This window comes from Balaenoptera acutorostrata, chromosome 1, assembly GCF_949987535.1.
Source record: "Balaenoptera acutorostrata chromosome 1, mBalAcu1.1, whole genome shotgun sequence".
Lineage (NCBI taxonomy): Eukaryota > Metazoa > Chordata > Mammalia > Artiodactyla > Balaenopteridae > Balaenoptera > Balaenoptera acutorostrata.
The window spans coordinates 17129822-17152354 of NC_080064.1; the positions used below are offsets into that span (position 1 = coordinate 17129822).

The following is a 22533-nucleotide window of genomic DNA, read 5'->3' on the forward strand; positions in this document are numbered from 1 at the left end:
CAGCAGAGCTGGCAGTCCGGCTGCACCACGTCGCACCGCTTAGCCGGGAGCCACCCCCAAGTCCCCTCCGGTCCTGCCGCCCCGGGCCCCAGACACCTGCTCTCCGCTGGCCGCTGGGTGTAGGATGCCTGGATCAGGAGGGTGTCGATGTCCGCCAGTGCCATCAGCAGGTGCTCCCGCGTGGCCGGCTGCCCGTCAGGCCGCTGCCATGCTTGCTGCCGAGGAAAGAGCTTATGGGCTGCAACCCCTGACAGCCTGACACCTGAGTGAGAGGAGCAGGGGGCCTGCCCGCCTCCCCCCGCGGGTCTCCTGGGATGGTGTTGCTCACCTCTCGGAAGGGCACAGTGAAGGTGCTGGGCTGGCCGGGGCTAGGCTCCTGGGAAGAGTGATGCTCCAAGATAATGTTATTGCCCTGCAGTACCACCAGCGGCTGCCTGTGCAGAGGCGCGGAGCCAGGCTGGGGCCGCTGGGTCACTGTAAAGCGCAGCTCTCCGCCATAGGAGGTCACCTGGGACACAAGGCAGACAGGTGCTCAGCTGGGGCCCCCACCGTCGGGCCCTGCCACTGCTCCAGCCACCTCCTCCGCCTCTTCTCCAAAGGTCCCATGCTGCCTGGAATTCCCTTTCTCTTCCCACCCCCCACCCACCTTGTCCCCCAGGAAGCGTGAAGGGAGGCTCCAGAAGTAGGGCCCAGACGGGAGGTTGTGGAAGGAGGAGAAGACCAGTTCCCCGGGCATGGGCGACGAGATGCCCTCGCTGGTGTTGTGGGTGCCCGCGGCGTTGGTCAGGCTGAACGAGGTGGGCTCCTCAGAGGCCCCCAGCACCTAGGAGGTGGGGTGAGAAGAAGGCGGGATGGGGGCCGTGGCCTGTGACTGGCCCTTGGTCCACCCAGCCCTGGGCTTGGAGGTCCCGCCAGGCTGCCCAGCCACCCGCCTCGTGTAGGTACCTGTGCGCGGCTCCAGGAGGAGCTGGTGCACTGGCGACTGACGCCCATGCAGAAGCACTTGAGGCAGCCGTCAGGGTTGCGGGTGCTCAGGTGGAAAGAGCCAGCGACACACTCGTTGCACAGGCGCCCCACCACGTTGCTCTGCAGGCACAGAGCTGGGAGCTGCAGGGTGGCCCACAGGAGGGGCTGCCTGGAGCTTCCGGTCCAATCCACCCATATTCTAGATGGGAACCCAAGGCCAGAGGTAGCCGTGAAAAGAGCACACGTATGAGGGCGGCCACCATGTGAACAATAATTCCCCATTAATGGGAGCTTATACAACCAATCGTTTTTCTCTTTTCTCTTTGGTTGCTAGGGGGCTCACGAATAAATTTTAGACTTGAAATATAACAATGTGGTCAGAATAATTACTGCTACTATGAATGGAGTGTTTCATGAACTGTGCTAGTTTCTATTCAACCAGCACCTCATTTAACTCCTCTAAGTCCCTTGAGAGGGATGTGACATCTCCATGCTTCACACGAGGAAACTGAGGCTCAGGAATGGGAAATGATTTACACAGGGTTCCTCAGCTTGCTAATCCGCTCTGGGATGTAACATCAGGAATGCCTGATTCCAAAATCTGCCCAGTTCTTTTTTCTGCAGACACTTGATGCTCCCCTGCTCAATGCAAACCATTTCCCTCCTCTGAGCCCCCATCTCCTCATCTGTGAATTGGTGATGCTATTAGCTACACCATTGTGTCAATGTGGAATGAAAGCACGGTTAAAGCAAAGCTACAGTACAAATATAACGGTCTCACAAAGAATGACTGGCAAAGGACCTGAGACTTGAACCCAGGTCACCTGCCACCCCAAACCAGCGCTCCTTCCTGATGCCGGGCCACCTCTCGTGAAGGGGAAGACGAGCCCACCAGGCCCATCCGCCTGCAGCTAGGTCACCACCCACTGGCCAAGGAGCGATGGAGAGGATGGAGCCTCCTTCCTCCCTCTCCCAGCTGTGTGCTGGGACCCAAGGCCCCTGGGGTGGGGGAGGGGAGGGCACGCGTACCTTGCAGAGGCAGGCCTCTCCAGAGGTCCCCGTGCTGCCTCGCTCATCACAGCGCACAATCTGCTGGTCTGGAGACACAAAGTAGGTATGGACAGGCAAGACGGGAGTGGGAAGGACATAATCTGGACAGAGTGGGGCGGCTCCCCAAGGATCATGGGGTTTGTGCTGGACTCGGGGACTGGGGTCTGGTGGGCAGCCTGGGGAGGTGCCAGGGGATGGTGGCTGCGATACTCACTGGTGGGCCTGCACTTCCCGCCGGGCTGGATGGGGTTGCCCTCATATCCGGGGGCACAGCTGGGGAAGGGAGAGGGTTGTCAACGGCACTCCCAGGCCCCCACCCACGATGGCCTGCTTCTCCCAGCCCCCACCGGCTCTCCCTCACCTCTCACAGCGGCGGCCCGTGTAGCCTGGGGCACATGCATCACACGTGGCTTGGCCATCCGTGTCCAGGAAGCAGGTATCTGAGAACCTGTGGGTACCAAGTGGACAGGACATGGGGCAGGGCTGCGATGATGGGCCAGGCCAGGGCTTACAGTCCCACTCTGGGAATGACTGCTGTCCACAGGGACATAGCAGGCTATGAGGCCCACCTGCTCTTGGTCTGCAGCCTCATAGCAACACTAGGAAGACAGATGGCCCATTGTATGGAAAAGGAAGCAGGCCTGGAGAGGTCAAGGGGCCTAGAATAATTTAGTGGCCAGGTGAAGATTTGAACCCAGGCAGGTCTCCCATCTCCCTGCCCAGAGGATGCCCCTAGCCGCAGCACTGCCTGCTCCCTCAGCCCTATGTGCCCCATCTCGAGCTGGCTCTGACCTGCGGGAGGCGTCGATGTACGGGCAAGGGCAGGGCCGGCAGGCAGTGGCCGTGGCCTTGGTGGCGTCACCAAAGAAGCCGGCCTTGCATTTGTTGCACTGTGGTCCCTCTGTGTTGTGCTGGCAGTTCTGAGAGGAAGGGGAGGGAGTGGTTCAGGTTCTACAGAGCAGCCCTCTGACCCCAGTGTGGGACCACATTGGACCAGATGCGCTCCCTGAAGGTGGGCCTTTGAGGCTAGCTGGATCAGCCTCTGCCATCATGCTGGAACTACCACAGCTTTGCAGACAGGGGAACACCCAGCTCCATCCTGACGGGGAGCTCACCACCTCACGTGGCAGCCTGTCCCATAGAAGGTTCCAAATGCCTGCTTTGTATTGACCTAAACCCACATTCTTCTTCCAGTCTGCACCCACTGGCTAGTTTTGCCCTCTGTAGGCCGTTCCTTCTACCCCTGACAGCTCTTCAGGGATTTGGAGATAACAGTTTTCCCTGCTTGAGCCTTCTTTCTGTCAGCTCCACAATCCCAGCTCCCTCCACCATTCCTAAGAAATAATGTTATGATTTATAGGCTCCTTCCTCTTAGGAATGCCCTGCTAAGGACCACGCTTTACACAGTACTCCCCAGGATTGGTCTGACCAAGGTGGAAGAGAGTAGCACTTTCACTTCTCCTATCTGGACGTAATATCTCTGTTAATGCATCCAGAGGTCATGATAGCTTGGGTGGCAGCCATGGCAGTCATTCTGGAGGCTTGTGCTAAGCTTTGGGTACAAGGAAGCCTCAGCCTGAACCTCCCACCGAGCCCTTGCCCGTAGCCAGTATCCAAGTGCCAGCTGGCATGACTCACCAGGCAGTGGCCATACACAGGGTCACAAGAGCTGGCATGGCCATTGCAGTTGCAGCCAGAGCAGGTGCCCAGGTAGGGCCCACCAGGCACCCGGGTGAAGTGGGCATCACAGCTCTCACAGGACAAGCCGGAATAGCCAATGGGGCATCTGTGGGGACAGGACCAAGACACTGGCTGCAAGAATCATGAGGCCTTGCTGTTTCTCCCCTATCTTTGCCAGGGTCCCTGTGGTCCCCGGCCCTGCCAGGTCAGGCACCTGCACTCCTCTACGCTGTGGGCGCGGCCATGGCTGGTAGCGTAGGTGACAGTTGTATCCATGGAGATGTCACTCAGCCCCACACTGGCCATCTTGGCGTTGTACACTGTCTGGATGAGCACAGCTTCCAGGCTCTGCAGCACCTGCAGCATCTCCGCTCGCTGCACTGGCCGGCCAGACTCATGGACCCAGTGCTCCTGGGTGTGGACAAACATGGGAGGGGTCATGCATCAGCACCTGCCCGGCCTGTACCCCCTTCACCGCCAGCCCTGAGGGATCAGGCCCCACACACCTCAGAGAAGTGGACCTGGCGCAGGTTCACAGAACCGGGCTGGGTGGGCGTGTGGCCTCGGGAGAGCAGGCGATGTCCGGCGCCCACCAGGACCACGTCTGGCCGCTGCACTGGCTCCAGCATGCCACGTGCCAGCTCATAGCGCACCTTGTAGCGCAGGGAGCCACCGTAGGAGTCCACCTGGCCGAGACAGGGCAGATCAGGGCTGGGCCAGTCATGGGCACGCTTGATGCCCACTGCGTGTCCACTCGTTCCCCTCCTCCCTCACTCTGCATAGCTGCTACTGCGTGTCCAGCACGGAGCTGGGCACAGGGAAGCAGAGATGGGTGGGACTTGGGCTCTGCTTTGGGGATGCTCAGTCCAATTTGGGGGAGGAGTCTGATAATACTGTGTAAAAGGTGCCCAGGGAGGCCGGAGGAGGGCACTGGGCCCAGCTCAGACGTGGGGAGTGGTCTGAGAGGCCTTTCCAACAGCTGAGTCAGCATTCCTCCCAACCTGACCATGGCAGGCCTGACCCTGCCTTGAATGAATGAGCTGCTGCCCACGGGGGGCTGCGCTGGGGCAAGACGACACGTCTCCCAGAGCAGAGACTGCCCTGCTGCTCCACGGCTTCAGAGGGAGCGGAGCCCAGGCAGGTTCTGGGCATGTGCAGCGGGGCTCGGCCACCTCCCCATCCAGGGCGGTAGCCCGGTCTGTCACCTTGTTGCCCAGGAACTGCTCAGGCAGAGCCCAGAAAGAGTCATGGACCAGGAAGCGTCGGGACAAGTCGACCAGCTGGAACTCCTGCAGAGCGGTGTCGATTTGCAGCTGGGTGGAGGAGAGGGGCGGCATGCCGGGCTGCGTGGGCATCGTCACATTCACGCCTGGGTGGCAAAGGGGAGGGGTGAGGGCCATGCATGTTCTGGCCCGAGATAGCCCCCTTGAGGGGCTGTAACCCAGAGAGATGGGAAAGTTTTGGGAGAAGTGTGATTTAGAGAGAACGTTAGTCTCTCTCCCAAAGTCAAATAAAAGCAAAGGTTTTTTTTTCTCCTGAAGTTCTGGAGCGTCTCCCAAAGCATGCTCTGGGCAAAGCCAATGCTTCAGAATGATGGTTTGGAACCACCTGGGAACCCCAGGGTCAAGGAAAGGTCAAAGGGATTTTTTGCAGCAGGACTTTTCAGAGCCTTTGCTTGCCAATAGATCCATGGACTGTCAGGGTTGGAACAGCCCACAGGGGCCAGTAGAGAGCTACACAGGGCTGAAGAATGGGCGCCCAAGTCCTGGTTCCACCACCCTCCAGATGTGTGATCTGAGCAAAGGCCTCAGTTTCTCTATCTGTAAAATGGGGGTAATAGTGGCTTGCTTCACAGGGTTATTAGGAAGCTAAAATGAACAAACTGATATAAAATGCTTAAAACAGAATGTGGCACAGAGGAGGTGCTCAAAAACCGGTTAGCTGTTACTGTTGCTGTTATTATGACGGGTCATCTAGTCCAGCCCTCTCCTACACACACACACACACACACACACACACACACACACAAACACACACAGGAATTCTCTCTACAGCACCCTCCCAGATCTCGAAGGCAGTACCAACCATCCAAGAGATGGCATTTCTGTGATGATGGCAATGTTCCTGAACCCAGGTCCGTTTGATGCCTGGGTCCACGCCATTCTGCCTCTCAGAGCCAGAGAGAACTGAGTCCAACTGCCTGCCTTTATGTTTGGGAAAACAGGCCCAAAGAAGCCAAGAGTCTCAAAGTCACACAGGCAATAACTAGTGCATCTGGAGGTCAGCCCTGGGCTAAGAAGATGCCAAAGCCTTGGTTCTTAATGCTCTGGGGTCACTGGTGCCTCTGCATTCTGCAGGGTGAGGATGATGAGGATGGTGAGGATGACATTACTGGATACTTACTGGGCACTTACCAGGGACCAAGCACTATTCTGAGTGGCTTATGCATATTAATCCATTAAGTCCTTATAACAACCTGGGTAGTTAATATTGTATCCCCATTTTGTAGATGAGAAAACTGAGACACAAGATAGTAACTTGGCTAAGGGCACACAGGTAGTAAGGGTCAGGGTCAGGATTTGAACCCGGACTCTGGCTCCAGAGCCCATCCTCATCGTCACCTAACGCAGGCAAATATCAACTGTGGGTTTGGCTTTTCTTAAAAAAGTTTTGTTCTCCTCTGAAATGCTCTTCTTACGGGGCTCAGCATTTCTTCAGCAACCCCGTGTCCCTCCCTGAACTGGCCCCATGTGTCCAGGGCATGCTGCTCTCCCATATCTGCCCTCTGAGCCCGTTGGAGCCTGCCGCTTGCCTCCCATCCACCAACGCACCCTTGAAGTCATTGGGCCGGTCAAAGCGCAGCCGGATCTGGTCTCGGAAGCGGCGGCTGCTCTGGCACACAGTGGTGATGCCAAAGCAGAAGCAGGGCAGGCAGGAGGCGCTGTGCTCCAGGTAGAAGTGCCCGTCAGGGCAGGGTCCTGCGGGGCGGCAAGGGAGTGGGCTACGGCCGGTCCCAGGCAGGCAGCCCCGGCTCCAGCCCCACGCCTGGTGCCCACCTGCCCATGGGCCGTACCTCGCTGCGGAATGAGCTCCAGGACACCATCGGGAATGCCGAACACCATGCCTCGAGCGTTCATGGCCTCACAGGTGTAGGCGCCCTGGTCTGCCTCCTTCACATCACGAATGGTCAGCGTGCCACGGCCTCCCTCACTCGTCATTGTCACCCTGGTGGGCCCCGAGACAGAGGTGGGGGTCAGGCCTGGACCACTGGCCGCACCTCCCCCATGTCCCCAGCCCCTGCCGGGGCCCAGAGCTGTACCTGGGATGAGAGGGGATGTGGCCCCAGTTGAGTCTCCAGTTGATGATGGGGGTGGGGACACCAATGGCCACACAGGTGAAGGTCACCGTCTGGCCCCGGGACGCCTGGACCGACTCTTGGGGAGGGGTCACCACCTGGGGAGGCACTGGGAGATGGGAGTAGCAGTGAGGGGTGGGAGGGGCAAAGGGAGGAGGAGCGGGGTGGGGGTGGGGGGAATGGCTCAGAGGAGCCAGGCCGGAGAAGAGACTGTGGGGAGGGGCCCAGGGCCCCGAGCTCGCCGCCCAGCTCCCTGCTCACTGCAGCCAAACTCGTCGCTGCGGTCGGGACAGTCGCTCTCCTCGTCACAGTGGAAGCTGGCCGGGATGCACGTGCTTGTGGAGACACAGCGGAACTGCGTGGGCCCGCATACGTCCTCGGGGTGCTTGGCGGCTGGGGACAGAGCCAGGTAGTGTGGGCAGTGGGCACTGCCCTCAGGGAGGACCCCCCATGCCCAACAGCCCACCCTGCCCACCTTCCCCAGGTGACCCCAGGATCACTCTCTCATCTCGCCTACATGACAACACAGCTGCCCTGACCAGGCCCAGACCCAGACTCTGCTGCCACGACGCCGTCCACAACGTCATGGTCACCGGTCAGCAATGAAGCACACTCTACCCGCACTCCTCAAGACAGTTATACCTGGCACGCCACAGTCACTCAGCTCCTCCCACAGTCAGCCACCAGAGAAGCACAAGACCCCTGGTCAAAGGCACGGCCCCAGTGGCCAGTATCTCTGGATGCCGGGAATACCTGGGCAGTTCTGGCTACTGGAGAGGTCTTGCGAGGGCCTGCCGCAGCCTGGACCTCATTGCTCTGTACCCTTCTAAGTAGCCTGACCTGAGGCAGCCATCTATGGACTGGCCAGAGGCCTGGAGCTGGCCTGGCCCCAGGGCTGGGCCCCAGCTAGACATCTCTAGCAGATGGTAACTGACATTCTTTTTCTGGGAGACTGAGCTTGATACAGACACACAGGCAGGGACAGAAAGGGCAGAGTGGTGCAGGAGCAGAGGCCGCCCATCCACAGAGAAGGCACAGAGAGGAGAGCAGGAGGCAGCCATCTACTCCCACTCCCTCGGGGGCTTCTGTCCCAGCACCCCACGAGCCCCCAAAGTCATCTGGCTTTCATGTTCTCTGTTCTGCGCTCTGTCAACAAGGACTTGGTCTTCCTTAGACTGTTCCCCCGCAGAGGCCTCTGAGAAGGGCTTTTCAACTAAAACCCTCAATTACTTCTCTCTCCCAAGGGGCCATGTTGTCAGGCAAGCTTAGAGCCACAGAAGGGCGTCATAAAGCTCTGCCAGTCTGCAGCACGATGCTGCTTCTCTCCAGGGTTGGCTGCCAAGCGGGGAAGGTGAGGGGAGGCAAGGAGGAGAAGCCAGACCGGTGGACACTGGGAATGTCGACACGCACTCAAACATGTGACCCAGGATCACAGAGCAATGGTTAGAAGATTATCCTCAGTCTTGGACTAATAAGCCCCAGGGTTCACCTCATAGGACAGAAACCACAAGACGCTACCTGATATGGTCTCTGACTCTCCAGTCTCACCCATTTGACTGTCATAATGTTTATAACATTGACTAGATGGATGGATGAGCAATGGATAGATGGCTGAACAGATGAAGAGGAGGAAGGAAAGATGTTGGCTGTATGAATGGCTGGCTGCCTGGAGAGCTGGCAAGATGCATAATGCATGGATGGATGATAGATGGACGGATGAAGAGATGGATGGCAGGAAGGATGTTGGACAAATGGATGGATGGATAGACAACAGATTGATGGATGATAGAATGGATGATGAAATGGACAGAAGGAAGGACGCTGGATACGTAGATAGGTAGACAGACTGATGAAGAACTTTGCAGATAAATAATGGATGGATGGATAGTTGGATGAGTGGGTGGGTGGATAAATGGATGCAAGGGAGGAAAGATGCTGGACAGACAGATGGACAGATAGATAGTGGATGGTTGAAAGGTCACGTGGATGAGAAGCTGGGCAGATGGAGGAACAAATAACTCAGAACCAGCTCTAGATGAAAAAACTCTAGGCCCGTAAAAGGAAGGCTTTGACTCACACATACATCAAGGACCCCTTCATCAAGGGACCCTCGTGTATCAAGCCTACTCGTCTGACCCACACACAAGCATATATGACAAAGAGAAGATGAGTGGTAACAAAATAAATAAAGAGACATTAACCACGGGTAGTCTACTGCTTGCTACAAAGGCCAGCTCAGAGTCAAAGAGAGATAAACCTTAAAGTTTGTCCCCAGGGCCTCTACCACTCAGCCAGGGACAGCACACAAACCTACCCTCGAAGGGTCGGGGCTCGGGGAGCTAGGCCAATGGGCCGGGGGTGCCGGGCGGGCGCTGGGACACTCACGGCAGTCGGCTTCATCGGTGCGGTCCTCACAGTCAAAGTCGCCATCACAGCGCCACAGCTTGAGGGCACAGTGCCCGTTTCCACAGGGGAACTCGTTGGGTTCACAGGGTGGGGTGGGGCCTGGGGGGACCAGGCAAGGTTCAGCCAGCGGCCCTCAGTGGCCATCTCCCCACCCCCTGCATCCCCACCCACGCCCCTGCCCGGCCCTCACCGCAGTCCAGCTCGTCACTGCCGTCCCTGCAGTCCTCCTGCCCATCACACACGTAGTCTTTGGGGATGCAGTGCCCACTGCGGCACGTGGCCTCGTGGGGCCCACAGGGCACGGGCCTGCCTGGACTGGGGAACACAACCTGGGGAGCAGGGGTGGCTGGGAGCTGCTGTGTGACGGCTGCCTCCGGCTGGGACGGTACAGGTGGTGTCTCAGCCAGAGGTGCTGGCTGTGAGCTGAGCTGGGGGACCGGCTCCTCTGTGGACAGAGCCTGCTTAGCGTTGGCATGAAGGGGTGGCTCCTCAGCCCTCGCCCCCTCCCACTCCCCGGCCCTGACCCTGTCATCACCCCTCCGGTGTCCCTGCCCACCTCCCGCACCTAACCCGCCTAACCCCTTGGCCTGCAGCAAACCCTCCCAGCCCCGGACTGACTTGGAGGCCACCGTGTCCCCAGACAGCCCCTCACCACAATCGAGTTCATCAGACATGTCCCTGCAGTCAGGCCTCCGGTCACAGCGATACTCCAGGGCCACACACTCATTGTAGCGGTGACAGGCAAACTCCGCCTCGGTGCAGACCCTTGGGAACTGGGGCACTGCGGGGGTGTGGGACAGTCAGAGAGGCAGGCAAGAGGTTGGCAGAAAATGTCACGGGCGGCACAGGTGCTGCAGAGCTGGGAGGGGGCTTTGGGGCTCCGTGTCAGGCCACGTGGTTTCTGGCAGACTCAGTGAGGGCACAGAGCACATGGTGAACACACCCACAGCACATGTGGGATGTGGGCTATGTGGCAGTGGCCTCACCCATCAGTTACACAAACCCCACACACAGTTAACACGGCACACCATGCAACGACCACAGCACACACGTGCGGGCCACAGCCAGGCCTAGAGAGGATGAAGAGGAAGGGGAGGAGGGGCGGCCTGTGGGCTGTGCCCAGCCATCTTGCCCTCATCCTTCCTTCCCCTCCATCCATTAGCTTCTCTAGTTACCCGGCTCAGCCTGGGTCTGGCTTACACTCTCACCTGGTGTCACTGCGGCCACCACAGCGGCCAGGGGGGGCGGGGGTGTCTGTGCTGGAAAGGAAGGTGTGATCAGCAGCCGTCCCACCTGGGACCCGGGGGCTATGGGCTGCAGGGCTGAGCCAGGCCCATCCTACCATCCCTAGCCAGGAGGACTCATTGGAAAGTGGGGATAAGAGGACTGGCACCTCAGCAATCTTCAGACCTGGGCCTGGGGATGCCAAAGAACAAACTTGATCTTTGGGCACATTAATTGAGGTTTTATGTGCAGAACAAATGATTCACCCTTTTTTTCTGATTGGGTGACACCATGGTAGGGATGAAGTTTGTTCAGTTCTGGGTTCCACTTAGTCCGGGATGGTGACATTTCCCAGAGAGAGGACTGAGATGGAGACTGGGATGGGCTGGGAACTGTAGCTTGTGAGGAATGAACTGGGACTGCTTGGCCTAGAGAAGAAAACACTCAGGGAGTTGAAACAGGAGACAGAGGGTGCAGCGAAAAGAAAGCTGGGCCTGTATAAAATGGATAACTAATAAGAACCTGCTGTATAAAAGAAATAAATACAATAAAATAAAATAAAATTAAAAAAAGAAAGCTGGGCCGACTGAGGGTACGAAGGCCAGGCCTGCGCATCTAACAGCTGTGTGGCTTGGGGCCAGTTTCCTGTTCTTTCTGAGCTGCGTTTCTCAGCTCGTCTCGTCACAGGTTCTGGCAAGACCAGCAGAGACACAGGGTTTGGTTTACATTCTGGCTTTTGCACTATCTGTGTATGTGGATTTGGATAAATCATTTTTCCTCGCTGGGCCTCAGTGCCCTCATCTCTAAAACAGGAGAAATAATATCTGCTTCATAGGAATTCTTATGAAGACTGAACGGTCAGTGAAGAATTGTTGGTTATTATTAAACACAACAGTGTTTTTGGACCTGAAAGCACTGTACGAAGAAAGGAATTATTATTACCTATTGTCAACATAGAGAGATTAATAGAGAGTGGAAATTGGGTCTACTGAGTACATGTTAGAGGAAACAGATGTTGCTCAACCCAAGCCAAGATTGCATAAAGATTGATGGGGCAGACTCACAAGGTAATGAGCTCCCTGTCCCTAGTGGTGTGCAAGGCCAAGCTAGGAGAGCCCATGGTGGTGACACTGAAAGGGGGCCCACATGAGTTTGAGAAATTGGAGGAGGTGACCCTCAGTTCCAGGATGGGCTCACCTGTGCCCAGGCGTCGGAACTGGAATCCCTGGGGAGAGGTGATGTAGGAGGCGATGGAGCCGCTGGAGATGACGGTGTGGAGCACCTCCTGAATCTGAGCCCCATCTGCATTCCCTTCGGAGCCCACATCCAGCTCCACAAAGACCCAGCCGTCCAGCTCCCTAGGGATGGGTGTGGGGGGGCAGGGCAGCAGGGTGAGGAAGATGCCTGGGGTCTCAGCTCCTCCCTTGGCCCCCTGCCTGATGCTCAGACCTGATCTCTTGACTCTCTCCCTGCTTCTGGATAGCCTGTACCCCATGCAAGGCAACTTAAAGTCCAAATTGTACCCCTACCAATTCCCGAATTTCTACCAATAGAGGTTCAGCCCATTAGGCCTCTCTTGCCTCCCCTCCTGGCACCCGGGCTCCTCCCCATCCTTGTCAGTCCCTCACCAGCCCCCACCCCCCACCCCAGGGGACCCTTCTCACTTGATGAACACCACACTGACAACCTGGTCTCCAGGAATCTTCAAGTACTCTGACTCCAGCTGGAGAGGGACACAGCACCATCAGCCTCCAGATCCCTTCACCCCACCTTCAGTCCTGCCCTGCCATACTCGGGGAGCTCCCCAAAGCCCCTTCACCTCACCGTGTCTACCACAGCCTCGGACACCTCTCGGAACTCCTCGGAGCCTGCATCCTCCAGCTGAGGGCTGTAGTCGATGGAGCGAGTGAAATTTACCAGGGCTCGGAAATAAACTGCAGAAAGGAGTGATGGGGGGGTCACTATGAGGGGCCCAGCCTGGCAGGTAGTGGCCTCAGGCAGCTGGGCCAGTGGGTGGAAATGGGGGGGACGGTCCCCAGAGGCCTCTCGCTGAGGCTGACACCTGTGTACCCACAGCTGTGCCCAGCACTGCCTGTAGGAGAGCACGTGCTGCAGTGGCCCTGGCAGGCCGCCCAGGGGTCAAAGCCGAGGCCCCACCCTTGACCGAATGGCTTCAACTAACAGGGAAAATGGCCCGATCCAGACACCAAGTGATAGTGCAGAAGAGACCTCCACTGGCTCAGAGGAAGGCTGGGTAAGAAGGGGTGGCTTCCAGAGCAGGAGGACCTGGCACAGAATTTTTTTTTTTGGCCGCGCCGCGCGGCTTGTGGGATCTTAGTTCCCCGACCAGGGATCAAGCTCGGGCCCCCCGCAGTGAAAGCACTGAGTCCTAACCACTGTATCGCCGGGGAAGTCCCCCCTTTTTTTTTTTTTGGCACAGAAATTACTCGAGAGTGACCATGACATGCTTCCCCACCCCCCCATTCATGCCAGTCATCACCCTCAGGGCTCAGCTCAGTCACCACCTCCTCCAAGAATACTGCCTGAGCTGCCCTCCTTTCCCAACCCTGGCTGGGTAGAGGCCTCTCCTCTGGGGGTCCCCCAGCCCCTTGGCTTCTCCCATCAGAGCACCTTCTACCCCACGTGGCATAGATCCTGCCAGAGCATCATCATAAAGATCGTGGGTTCTGAGGTCAGCCGCACATCAGGCATGGACCTTACCTCTCTGAACTTCTGTTTCCCTTTTGGTCAAATGTGCATATTAATTACACTTACCACACTGGGTTGCTGTGGGGAATAAATGATATCATGCTTACAAGGCCATCTCCCTGTGCACGAAGATGCAGCGCCTGGCATAGAGCAAGTGCTAGGGAATCAGAAGCTGTTATCATCTTTCTACTGCCAGACTATAAACTTGATGAGGGGAAACCCTGGATCTCATTCACCCTGTACCCCAGTGCTCGCATAGAGCCTGGCACAGAGTAGGTGCCTAATAAGTGATTGCTGAATAAATTCATAGCAGATTGGGGTGAGCATACACTTACAACTATTGTTTATTAAGCACCTACTATATACACTTTATGCACATTAAATCTCATAATGTTCAGAGTTCATAATAGAAGTTATAAATATGAGTTGCAAATGAATCATATATATGTACACACACACACACGCACACACACACACACACACACACACACAGTGCTTAGATCAGAGCCTGGCACATAGTAGGGGCAATATAATATGAGCTATTACTATATGAGAGGCAGTATAGCTTAGTGGTTAAAAGCTCAGCCTCTGGAGCAAAATTTCCATTTACAATTAAAATAACTTAAAATTGCCCTGTGACCTTAAGCAAGTTACTTAATCTCCCTGTGTCTCAGTTTCCTCATCTATAAAACAGGGACGATGGTAGTGCCCACCCCAGAGGGCTGTTGGGAGGATGAAATAAGATAATGAATGTAAAATGCTTATGGCAGTACCTAGCGCACACTAGGGGCTGCATGCATTAGCTGTATTATCTCTGGTCTTTAAGACAGACTGAAGGAATGGATTTGGTTTTATTTCTTCCCATCTGAGAGAGGCATTCATTGCTTTATCAAATCTATATTGAAGGTCTTTCTTATGCTAGGCAGTGTTCTAGGGGCAAGGGATATAGCAGTGAACTTCATAAAGATCACTTTCTAGGGGGAGGAGAAAGGAAACAGAACAAATGGGCAAGGAATATACGGACTATGAGGGAAAAAAAACATGGGCTGGGGGAGCGGGCGTGCTGGGGTGGCGGTAGGTCGCTACTTCCCCAGGGCGGCCAGGGAGGCCCCTCCGCAAAGGGGATGCTTGAAGGCAGAGAGTAAGGCACTGGGAGGCAGCTGAGAGAAGAGCACTCCAGGCAGAGGGGACAGCAGCTGTCCCTGAGGCAGAAGTGGGCTCTGAGAAGTGACAGACGAGCAGCGCGTGGGCAGCAGAGCAGGGAGTGGCACTGGCTGGGCCTGTCCTCTTTCCCCTTTACTCTGTCCGGCAGGTCCACAGGTGCGCACGCCCTCTGCGCCTGGACCCTCCCCCTCTGCGGCTCACGGAGCAAGTCCTGGGCGCATCAGGCAGCCTAGCAAGCAGCCGGAGGGAACTCCTGCACCAAGAGAAGGTGCTTGTGAGGGCGGCGCTGCCTGCACTGCATCACGGGGACCATGCTGGGCTGGGCTCCGGGGTGCCGGGCGGGTGGGGCCCCGTGGGCTGGAGTGTGAGGGCCGCGAGCTTGGCCACAGAGGCCTCTTGTGAGCTGGCACAGAGGCCCATTGAAAGTCCCCCACCCTGGCCCCTGGCCTCAGCCCTGCGGCCCAGCGCGGGCGAGGAGGCCAGGCCTCTGCCCAGGAATGTGCCCGCTGTTGGGGGAGGGGGCTGAGGCTCCACAAAGCCCCTTTCTACTAGGGCCTGGGAAGGGCACGGACCCTCCAACCTGACCCCACCCCCTGCCTTCTCCCAGATCAGGGGCAGGTCAGGATGAGCACACCCCCTTTTCCACCCTGAGCGGCCTCCCCGTGGCAGGTATCCGAGGGCTGGGGCAGAAGGTGAGTTTCAGGAACCAGCCCCCAGAGCTGAGGGTGCAGATGGGGAGTGATGCAGCCCGGGGTGGGAGTGCTCTCTGGGCGCCTGCCTGGCTGACCAGCTCCACGCTGGCCCTCATCTGACCCCATCTGGACAGCTCAGTTGGAGCCAATGGCTGGAGGGACGGGAGGCCCAGAGCTGCCCAGCACCCCGAGTGGGGTGGGGAACGCACACCCGACCACCCCCAGCAACCGGAGCCAACTACCCCACCTACGCTCGATATCCAGTCCCTGCTCAACAGAACTCCTCCCCCACACACCTGGGCCCCCAAACCCCAGCCCAGTCCCTCTGGGTCCCCAGGATCAGCGAGGCCCGAGGCCCTGGCCTTTTCCCCGAGGGGTTGCTGCACCCACGCTGCCTACACCAGGGGTCCGGCCCACTGTGCTTAGATTGTGTGCCTGGCTGGGGCCTGGCTGCCTCCTGGGCAGGGGCACGGGAGAAGGTGAGGCCAGCTGGGGTGGGGACAGAGGCAGGCCTGGACCCAGACCCTGCAGAGAGGTGCCTCTGACCCTCAAGTGTGACCAAGTGCAGGCTGGGGAGGAAAAGAAGACAAAGGAGTGAGAGGAAGAGCTGGGAGAGAGGAGGGGGAGGGAGAGAGGGAAAGGAGACTCCTCATCGGGCTCCAAGGCCATCACACCAGCCACGGGAGGGTGGCCCGGGGGTGGCCCAGGGCCTGCAGAGAGGGAGGTGAGGAGGGGCAGAGACAGCAGGGAGGTGGCGAGACCAAAGGGAGAGACAGAGGGGGGAAATGACAGAGACACAGAGATTGATGGAGACAGAAAACAGAAAGAGATGAAACAGACAGAGAGATGGAGACAGAGACACAGAGAGAAAGTGGTGGGGAGAATGAGAGAGAGAAAAGACGAGACAAAGGCAGATTGGAAAGAGGGAAAGACAGAGGGACATGGAAGCAGAGATGCAAGTCCAAGAGGTGGAGGGAGAAAGGCAGCATGAGACAGAGACACACAGAGTAGGAAAGAGATGGCCCAAGGCAGGGGAGGGAGGGAGCAGGAGAGACATGTAGACAGTTTGTCAGCAGGACAGACAAAGAGACAGTCAGAAGGTGGAAAGATTGGGCGAGGGGAGGTGGGCAGGGATCCCAAGGTGGGGAGGCAGAGCCAGGAGCTGTCCAGGAGGGGTACCGGCCTGGGGGTGGCAGTCAGGGCTGGGACAGAGCCAAGGGGAGCCGCAACCCTGCCCGAGGGAAGGGGGGAGAAGGAGGAGCCATCTCAGACATTCCAGGGTCGGGGGTTGGGTCAGTCAAGGGGTGGCCAGGCAAGGCCCCATCATGGTCAGGATGGCCCTTGCTTACCAGAGTTAGGAAGGACCTGCCCTCGGGCAAGGCTGAAGCAGGCACACTGACCCTGGGAATCAGGGAGACTTATCTGATGCCTCGTGGGCTGAGATTCAGCCCAGCTGCCTGGACCTGCCCCGGGGGCAGCGGGCTGGTACCAGCGTTTGGGTCTGGAGGGCCTAAGGCCCCACATCTTCCCATAGACCAGCCCCACCTACAAGGAAAGGCTCCTGCCCGGCCCTTGGGCCCTCCCCAGCCGCTGCTCCCCATCCCCATCCTTCCCCCACCTCTGGCTTCTCCTGCCCTCATAGCTGCTTCTCATGGGAGGAGGTGGGCTAGCCAGGACCACTCAAAGCAGGTGGAGCTGCTGTGAGCAGCCCCCTGGGAGGGGCTCTAGATATTTCTGAAGGGACCGTGTGGACTGGCCCAGGGCCTCAGCAGGCAGACTTGGCTTGACAAGAGGCGGCTCCCAGAGACACATCAGCACAGGCCATTCTGGGGTGTGCATTGTGTGCCCACCTGACACCCACACACAGGCCCCACCCAGCTCCCAGGCGTCTGTAGCCCTGCAGAGACCTACACGTGGAAAAGCTTCAGGCAGTGTCTGCGTCCCAGGTGCTGGGAGGTCACAGTCAGAACTGTGCCACCCAGGGGTCAACTCTCCTATCCATACTGGCCCGGTTAGGATGCCACCCTCTGGCATTGGGATGCTCCTGATACGCCAGCCGTAGGCAGGCAACCCTGTCCCTGGAGGGACCCAGGCCAGACTCGCCCCAGGCCTGCTGGGGTGGGCAGCACGGGGATGCAGCGGGGCCGCCCAGTGGTGACTCTGAGCTGAGCTCCATCCTTGGCCCTGATCACGTTGTACCCAGGCACTGGCTCCCAGAGAAGGCAGCAGGAACCATATGGAGCTGCTGGGCCTTGTCCCGAGTAGTTCCTTCTCTCGCCAGAATCCCAGGGTGGGAGGAAACAGAGACTCTGAGCCCCGGTCCCAGCGCTGGGCCAGCTCCTGCTCTGGCTATGCACTTGGAGTGCTGGCAGAGTGGGCAGCTGATGGAGGCCTGATTCCTTTGCCTCCAGGAAGCCCAACCCTCTTTCCCCAACCCAGGAACTTCGGCTTCCCAGCAGGTGACCCGACCTAAGGTAGGTTCCCTCCCAGGTCCAGCTCTTGGCTTACCCGAATGTCTGTGCCACAGAGCCCCTCTGTCCGCCCACCCCTGCCTGGGGTCCCCCACTCTGCAGCATTCACCCCCAAGGAGGGCTCTGGGGAAGGACTCCACAGCTGAGCCACCCAGGGAGGTGAGAATCTGGCTTTGAATGCTGAGTGGCTGACTTTCAGTCCCCATCAGAACCGGGCATTTCCCAGCACAGGCAGGCACAGAACCTGTCCATACCCAACCTTGCAGGGACTGGCCAACCAAGGCACACAACTGTCACTCAGCGGGGATGAGACCATCCCCATGACAGGCACAAGGAGCCCTCAAGGCCCTCAGTCCAGGAGATGCCGCCTCTGTGGCTGGGAAGACCTGCTCTGGGGCTTCCCCGGGGGCAGGATGGGGGCCTGTGCGATGCCCCCAGATACTTACCCATCTGGAAGTCCCCGCTGCCCAGGTCCCCGCTGCCCACACCATCTACAAGCAAAAGAGAGGCTTATTCAGCAACAACTAATCTTTGTTGAGCACCTACTGGGTGTCAGGCACTGTTCTGGGCACCTGGCACACGGTGGGGAAGGTCATGAAAACACAGCTGTTGCCTCCTCTCCACACTTCGGGAGGGCCGGCCTGTAAAAGCCAGCTTGGAAGCCTCCATCAGAGAGGGTGTGGACCAGGACGGATGGGGTGGGTGGGGCCAGGTCAGACTGGCCTCTAGGTGAGAACGGGAGGAAGTGGAGTAGGGGGCCGTAATCATCCTCTACTGCGCACTGCCCACCACCTGCCCCTTAGGTCCTGCTCAGTCTGGGCTGTAAGGAGAAGCAGCCACCAGTCCCGGGTCATACAGTTTTAAGTGGAGGATCCTGTGGTCACTGGGACCAGGGCTCAGGACGCACGCAGCTTTTAGCCCATCTCTTTTTTTTCTGAATTAAAAAAAAATTGAAGTATAGTTGCTGTACAATATTATACAGGTTACAGGTATACAATATAGCGATTCACAATTTTTTTTTTTTTGGCTGTGCCGCACGGCTTGTGGGATCTTAGTTCCCTGACCAGGGATCGAACCCAGGCCCCCGGCAGTGAAAGCACCAAGTCCTAATCACTGGACTGCCAGGGAATTCCTGTGATTCACGATTTTTTTTTTTAATAAATTTATTTATTTTATGATTTTATTTTATTTATTTATTGTTTCTGGCTGCGTTGGGTCTTTGTTGCTGTGCGTGGGTTTTTCTCTGGTTGCGGCGAGTGGGGGCTACACATTGCAGTGGCTTCTCTTGTTGCGGAGCACGGGCTCTAGGCACGCGGGCTTCAGTGGTTGTGGCAGGTGGACTCAGTAGTTGTGGCTCGCGGGATCTAGAGCGCGGGCTCAGCAGTTGTGGCGCATGGGCTTAGTTGCTCCGCGGCATGTGGGATCTTCCCAGACCAGGGATCGAACCCGTGTCCCCTGCACTGACAGGCGGTTTCTCAACCACTGCACCACCAGGGAAGCCCGTCACCATTTTTGAAGGTTATACTCCACTTATAGTAATTATAAAATACTGGCTATGTTTCTCATGATGTACAACATATCCTTGTAGCTTATTTTATACCTAATAGTTTGTACCTTTTACTCCTCTACCCCTATATTGCCCTTCTCCCCTCCCCTGTACCCACTGGTAACCCACTAGTTTGTTCTCTACGTCTGTGAGTCTGCTTCTTTTCTGTTATATTCATTAGTTTGTTGTATTTTGTTGATTCCACATATAAGTGATATCATACGGTATTTTGTCTTTCTCTGTCTGACTTATTTCACTTAGCATAATGCCCTCCAAGTCCATCCATGTTGCTGCAAATGGCAAAATTTCATTCTTTTTTAGGGCTGGGTAGTATCTCATTGTATATGTATACACCACATCTTTATCCAGTCATCTGCTGATGGACACTTAGGTTGCTTCCATATCTTTCTTAGTCCATCTCTTGAGGTGCCACCTTGGGCAAGCATCCTGGAGCCTCTCTAAGGACCAGTGGGAAGAACCCCAATTCCGTCCATACCCCTTCCACTCCCAGCCACCAGAACCCTCTGCTCACCTCCGGAGGCCTCATCAGCCAGGAAGTCCTCATCATCAGAAAGGTCTGAATAGCTCCAGCCAGCACGGCCCACTGTGACTGTCTCTGCATCCTCGGGCAGGGACAAGCCATCATATGCCCTCAGCCCGCAGGTTACCTGTGGGACACCACACAAGCAATTGTGTCAGACTCTCCAACTCCTGCCAAGCCCAGGACCCCTCTTCTCACTTCAAAGGGGGGGTCCCAGAGTCCCACCCCAAGGCCCTCCGGCAGTTAAATCAGACATGGTTTGGCAAAGACAGTCAGGCTGGGGCTGTACCATTGTTTTTGACTCAGTTTCCCCAAATCTCATTAGCCCCTGCATGAATCCTCAAATAAACTTATAAGTTTGTTATGGGCCACACTGCGCATCTTGTGGGATCTTAGTTCTCCGACCAGGGATTGAACCCGTGCCCCCTGCAGTGGAAGCGCGAAGTCCTAACCACTGGACCGCCAGGGAAGTCCCGACAATAAACTTAAAATCACTTTGGTAAGTGATGACTCTTCTTACTTTGGAGAAGGCAAGTGATATCCAGGACATGAGTTAGACACAGGCAGGTAAAGGGTGACCGGGGCCAGCAAAGATGGGGGATGTGGGCAGGTGACAGGGTGGCCAGGGGCAGCATGGATGGGGGATGGAAGCAGAAATGGAGGGGAGGTCAACTGAAGCTGTCGCCCCCGACAGCAGCCCCCCGTCCCCCCGCCCCAGCGATCTTGGCCACCTCTTTCTGCCTTGGTCTGGCCTCCAAATCTCCAGGCCACAGGGAACACATTGCAGCCATGTTGGAGATCAGCTCTGGCACTTGTGGCCACACTGACAGGATCATCTGTGCACCCAGAAGCGGGGGTGGAGCCCAGCTGCTGGGCTGAACGGGGGCAGGTCAGGCGTGGTGTCAACTCATGTGACCTCGGGCTGCAGCTGAGCCCAGCACAAGCTCCGCCTCGGGCTCCCGTTCCACAGAGGGGTGGCTTGGACCCCGCACCCTGCAGGCCGGCGCAGAAGGGCCCCAGCAGCCATGACCCCTGCCTTTCTTGGGGATGGGTGCGGACAACGAAGGCCTCTTTCCCCTTAGATAAGATTGAGGTGTTTCCAGAGGAGTTTTACAAGATAACTTAGAGGAAAACAAACTCAGTGGAACCCAAGGGAACCCCAGAGCCCCCAAGCACAAGAGTGCATGGATTCACACACCCAGCCCAGATGGCCTGGCGCGAGTGTCTCAGGCCCTGCCCTGGCCTCAGCCCTATCTGGGGAGCCCAGCCTGACCAGAAGGAAATAGTCTCACTTGTGAAAACCAAACCCAGCCCTCACTGGCTAGACAAGGTGGTGGCAGCAGCAGAGAGGGCCAAAGAGAAGAAGAAAAACAAAGAAACAGCCAATCCTTCTCCCTCCCTGCTTCCCCAACTTCACACAGCCCATGTCTTGGAGCCTCTGGCCTTTTCTCAGCTGGTGCCTCTTTTTTTTTTTTTTTTTTAAAGAAATACTATGAATGATGGTCTTTTTTTTTTAATTAATTAATTAATTAATTTATTTATGGCTGTGTTGGGTCTTCGTTTCTGTGCGAGGGCTTTCTCTAGTTGCGGCAAGTGGGGGCCACTCTTCATCATGGTGCGCGGGCCTCTCACTATTGCGGCCTCTCTTGTTGCGGAGAACAGGCTCCAGAAACGCAGGCTCAGTAATTGTGGCTCACGGGCCCAGTTGCTCCGCGGCATGTGGGATCTTCCCAGACCAGGGCTCGAACCCGTGTCCCCTGCATTGGCAGGCAGATTCTCAACCACTGCACCACCAGGGAAGCCCCCTCAGCTGGTGCCTCTTTTGGAATGCCCTTCCTCCTTTTGTTTACCTGGCTAACTCCAGTTCATCCTCCGAAACTCACCTAAACATCACCTCCTCTAACTACTCAGTAACAAAATGGAACAAATTCCATATAGGCGTGGAAACATGGAGGAATCTCAAACACATTATGCTGAGTGAAAGAAGCCAGACACAGAAGACTCCATAGCATATGATTTCACTTACATGAAACCCACGGGGGAAAAGTCCAATCTATAATGACAGAAAGATCTGTAGTTGCCTGGGACCAGGGGTCGGGTGGGGCTGTCCGGGAAGGGTCACAGGAAACCTTTTGGAGTAACGGTCCCCTGGTTATACACAACTCATTCTCATTATTGAATTGTACACTTAAAGTGGGTATGTTTTATTGTATGTAATTTACACCTCAATAAATATGACTCAAAAGAAAATCTCCTCTGGGAGGCTTTGTCATGACTCCTTGGCCTTTCCAGCCACCTCTGCCCCTAGGCTGGGTTCTGGGCCCTCCAGGGCTCACACTGTAATGGCCTGTACCTCCACTGGAATGACAGCACCTTGAAGGCACGGCCTGTGATGAGCTCATCTCTACCTTCTCAGCACTCCATGTTCAATAAATGCTTGAATAAATGAATGGACAAAAGTGTCATCACCTATTAATTCTAGCTGCTTCCTGAACATGACTTGTTCTGAAGGTACCACCCACCCCCGCGCAGTCTATATGCATCTCCCTCCCAGGCTGAGAGCTCCCTGGGGGGAGGGGCTGGGTGGTCATCTTTGTGTTTGCAGTGCTACCAAGCCTTGTGTAATGTCTGCACTGCCCATGTCTTATCCCCTAAAGCCCCTTCCCCGCACAATCCACGGGCATATCCCTCCTCCTGTTCCTTCTTTTTTTTTTTAATATATATATTTT

General features: G+C 56.7%; 1 protein-coding gene across 6 annotated transcripts in view; it reads right to left on the reverse strand.

Moving 5' to 3' along the window:
* HSPG2 (heparan sulfate proteoglycan 2) overlaps positions 1-22533 on the reverse strand; it is a 102321-nt gene that overhangs the window by 47113 nt on the left and 32675 nt on the right. For 2 of the 6 annotated variants that reach the window (XM_057556116.1, XM_057556109.1), the window contains exons 2-26: positions 19796-19931; positions 18164-18208; positions 12506-12615; positions 12346-12404; positions 11879-12039; positions 10666-10716; positions 10110-10238; positions 9648-9902; positions 9437-9556; positions 7313-7444; positions 7016-7160; positions 6770-6921; positions 6528-6674; positions 4902-5065; positions 4203-4382; positions 3911-4107; positions 3655-3802; positions 2809-2936; positions 2378-2464; positions 2231-2289; positions 1996-2063; positions 946-1107; positions 647-823; positions 329-508; positions 97-215 (exon numbers count right to left, since the gene is read on the reverse strand). In XM_057556116.1, the coding sequence (XP_057412099.1) occupies positions 97-215; positions 329-508; positions 647-823; positions 946-1107; positions 1996-2063; positions 2231-2289; positions 2378-2464; positions 2809-2936; positions 3655-3802; positions 3911-4107; positions 4203-4382; positions 4902-5065; positions 6528-6674; positions 6770-6921; positions 7016-7160; positions 7313-7444; positions 9437-9556; positions 9648-9902; positions 10110-10238; positions 10666-10716; positions 11879-12039; positions 12346-12404; positions 12506-12615; positions 18164-18208; positions 19796-19931 (3311 nt within the window). The remainder of the gene's footprint in view (positions 1-96; positions 216-328; positions 509-646; positions 824-945; positions 1108-1995; positions 2064-2230; positions 2290-2377; positions 2465-2808; positions 2937-3654; positions 3803-3910; positions 4108-4202; positions 4383-4901; positions 5066-6527; positions 6675-6769; positions 6922-7015; positions 7161-7312; positions 7445-9436; positions 9557-9647; positions 9903-10109; positions 10239-10665; positions 10717-11878; positions 12040-12345; positions 12405-12505; positions 12616-18163; positions 18209-19795; positions 19932-22533) is intronic. The other 4 variants (XM_057556141.1, XM_057556131.1, XM_057556121.1 and 1 more) reach the window with 3 other exon arrangements.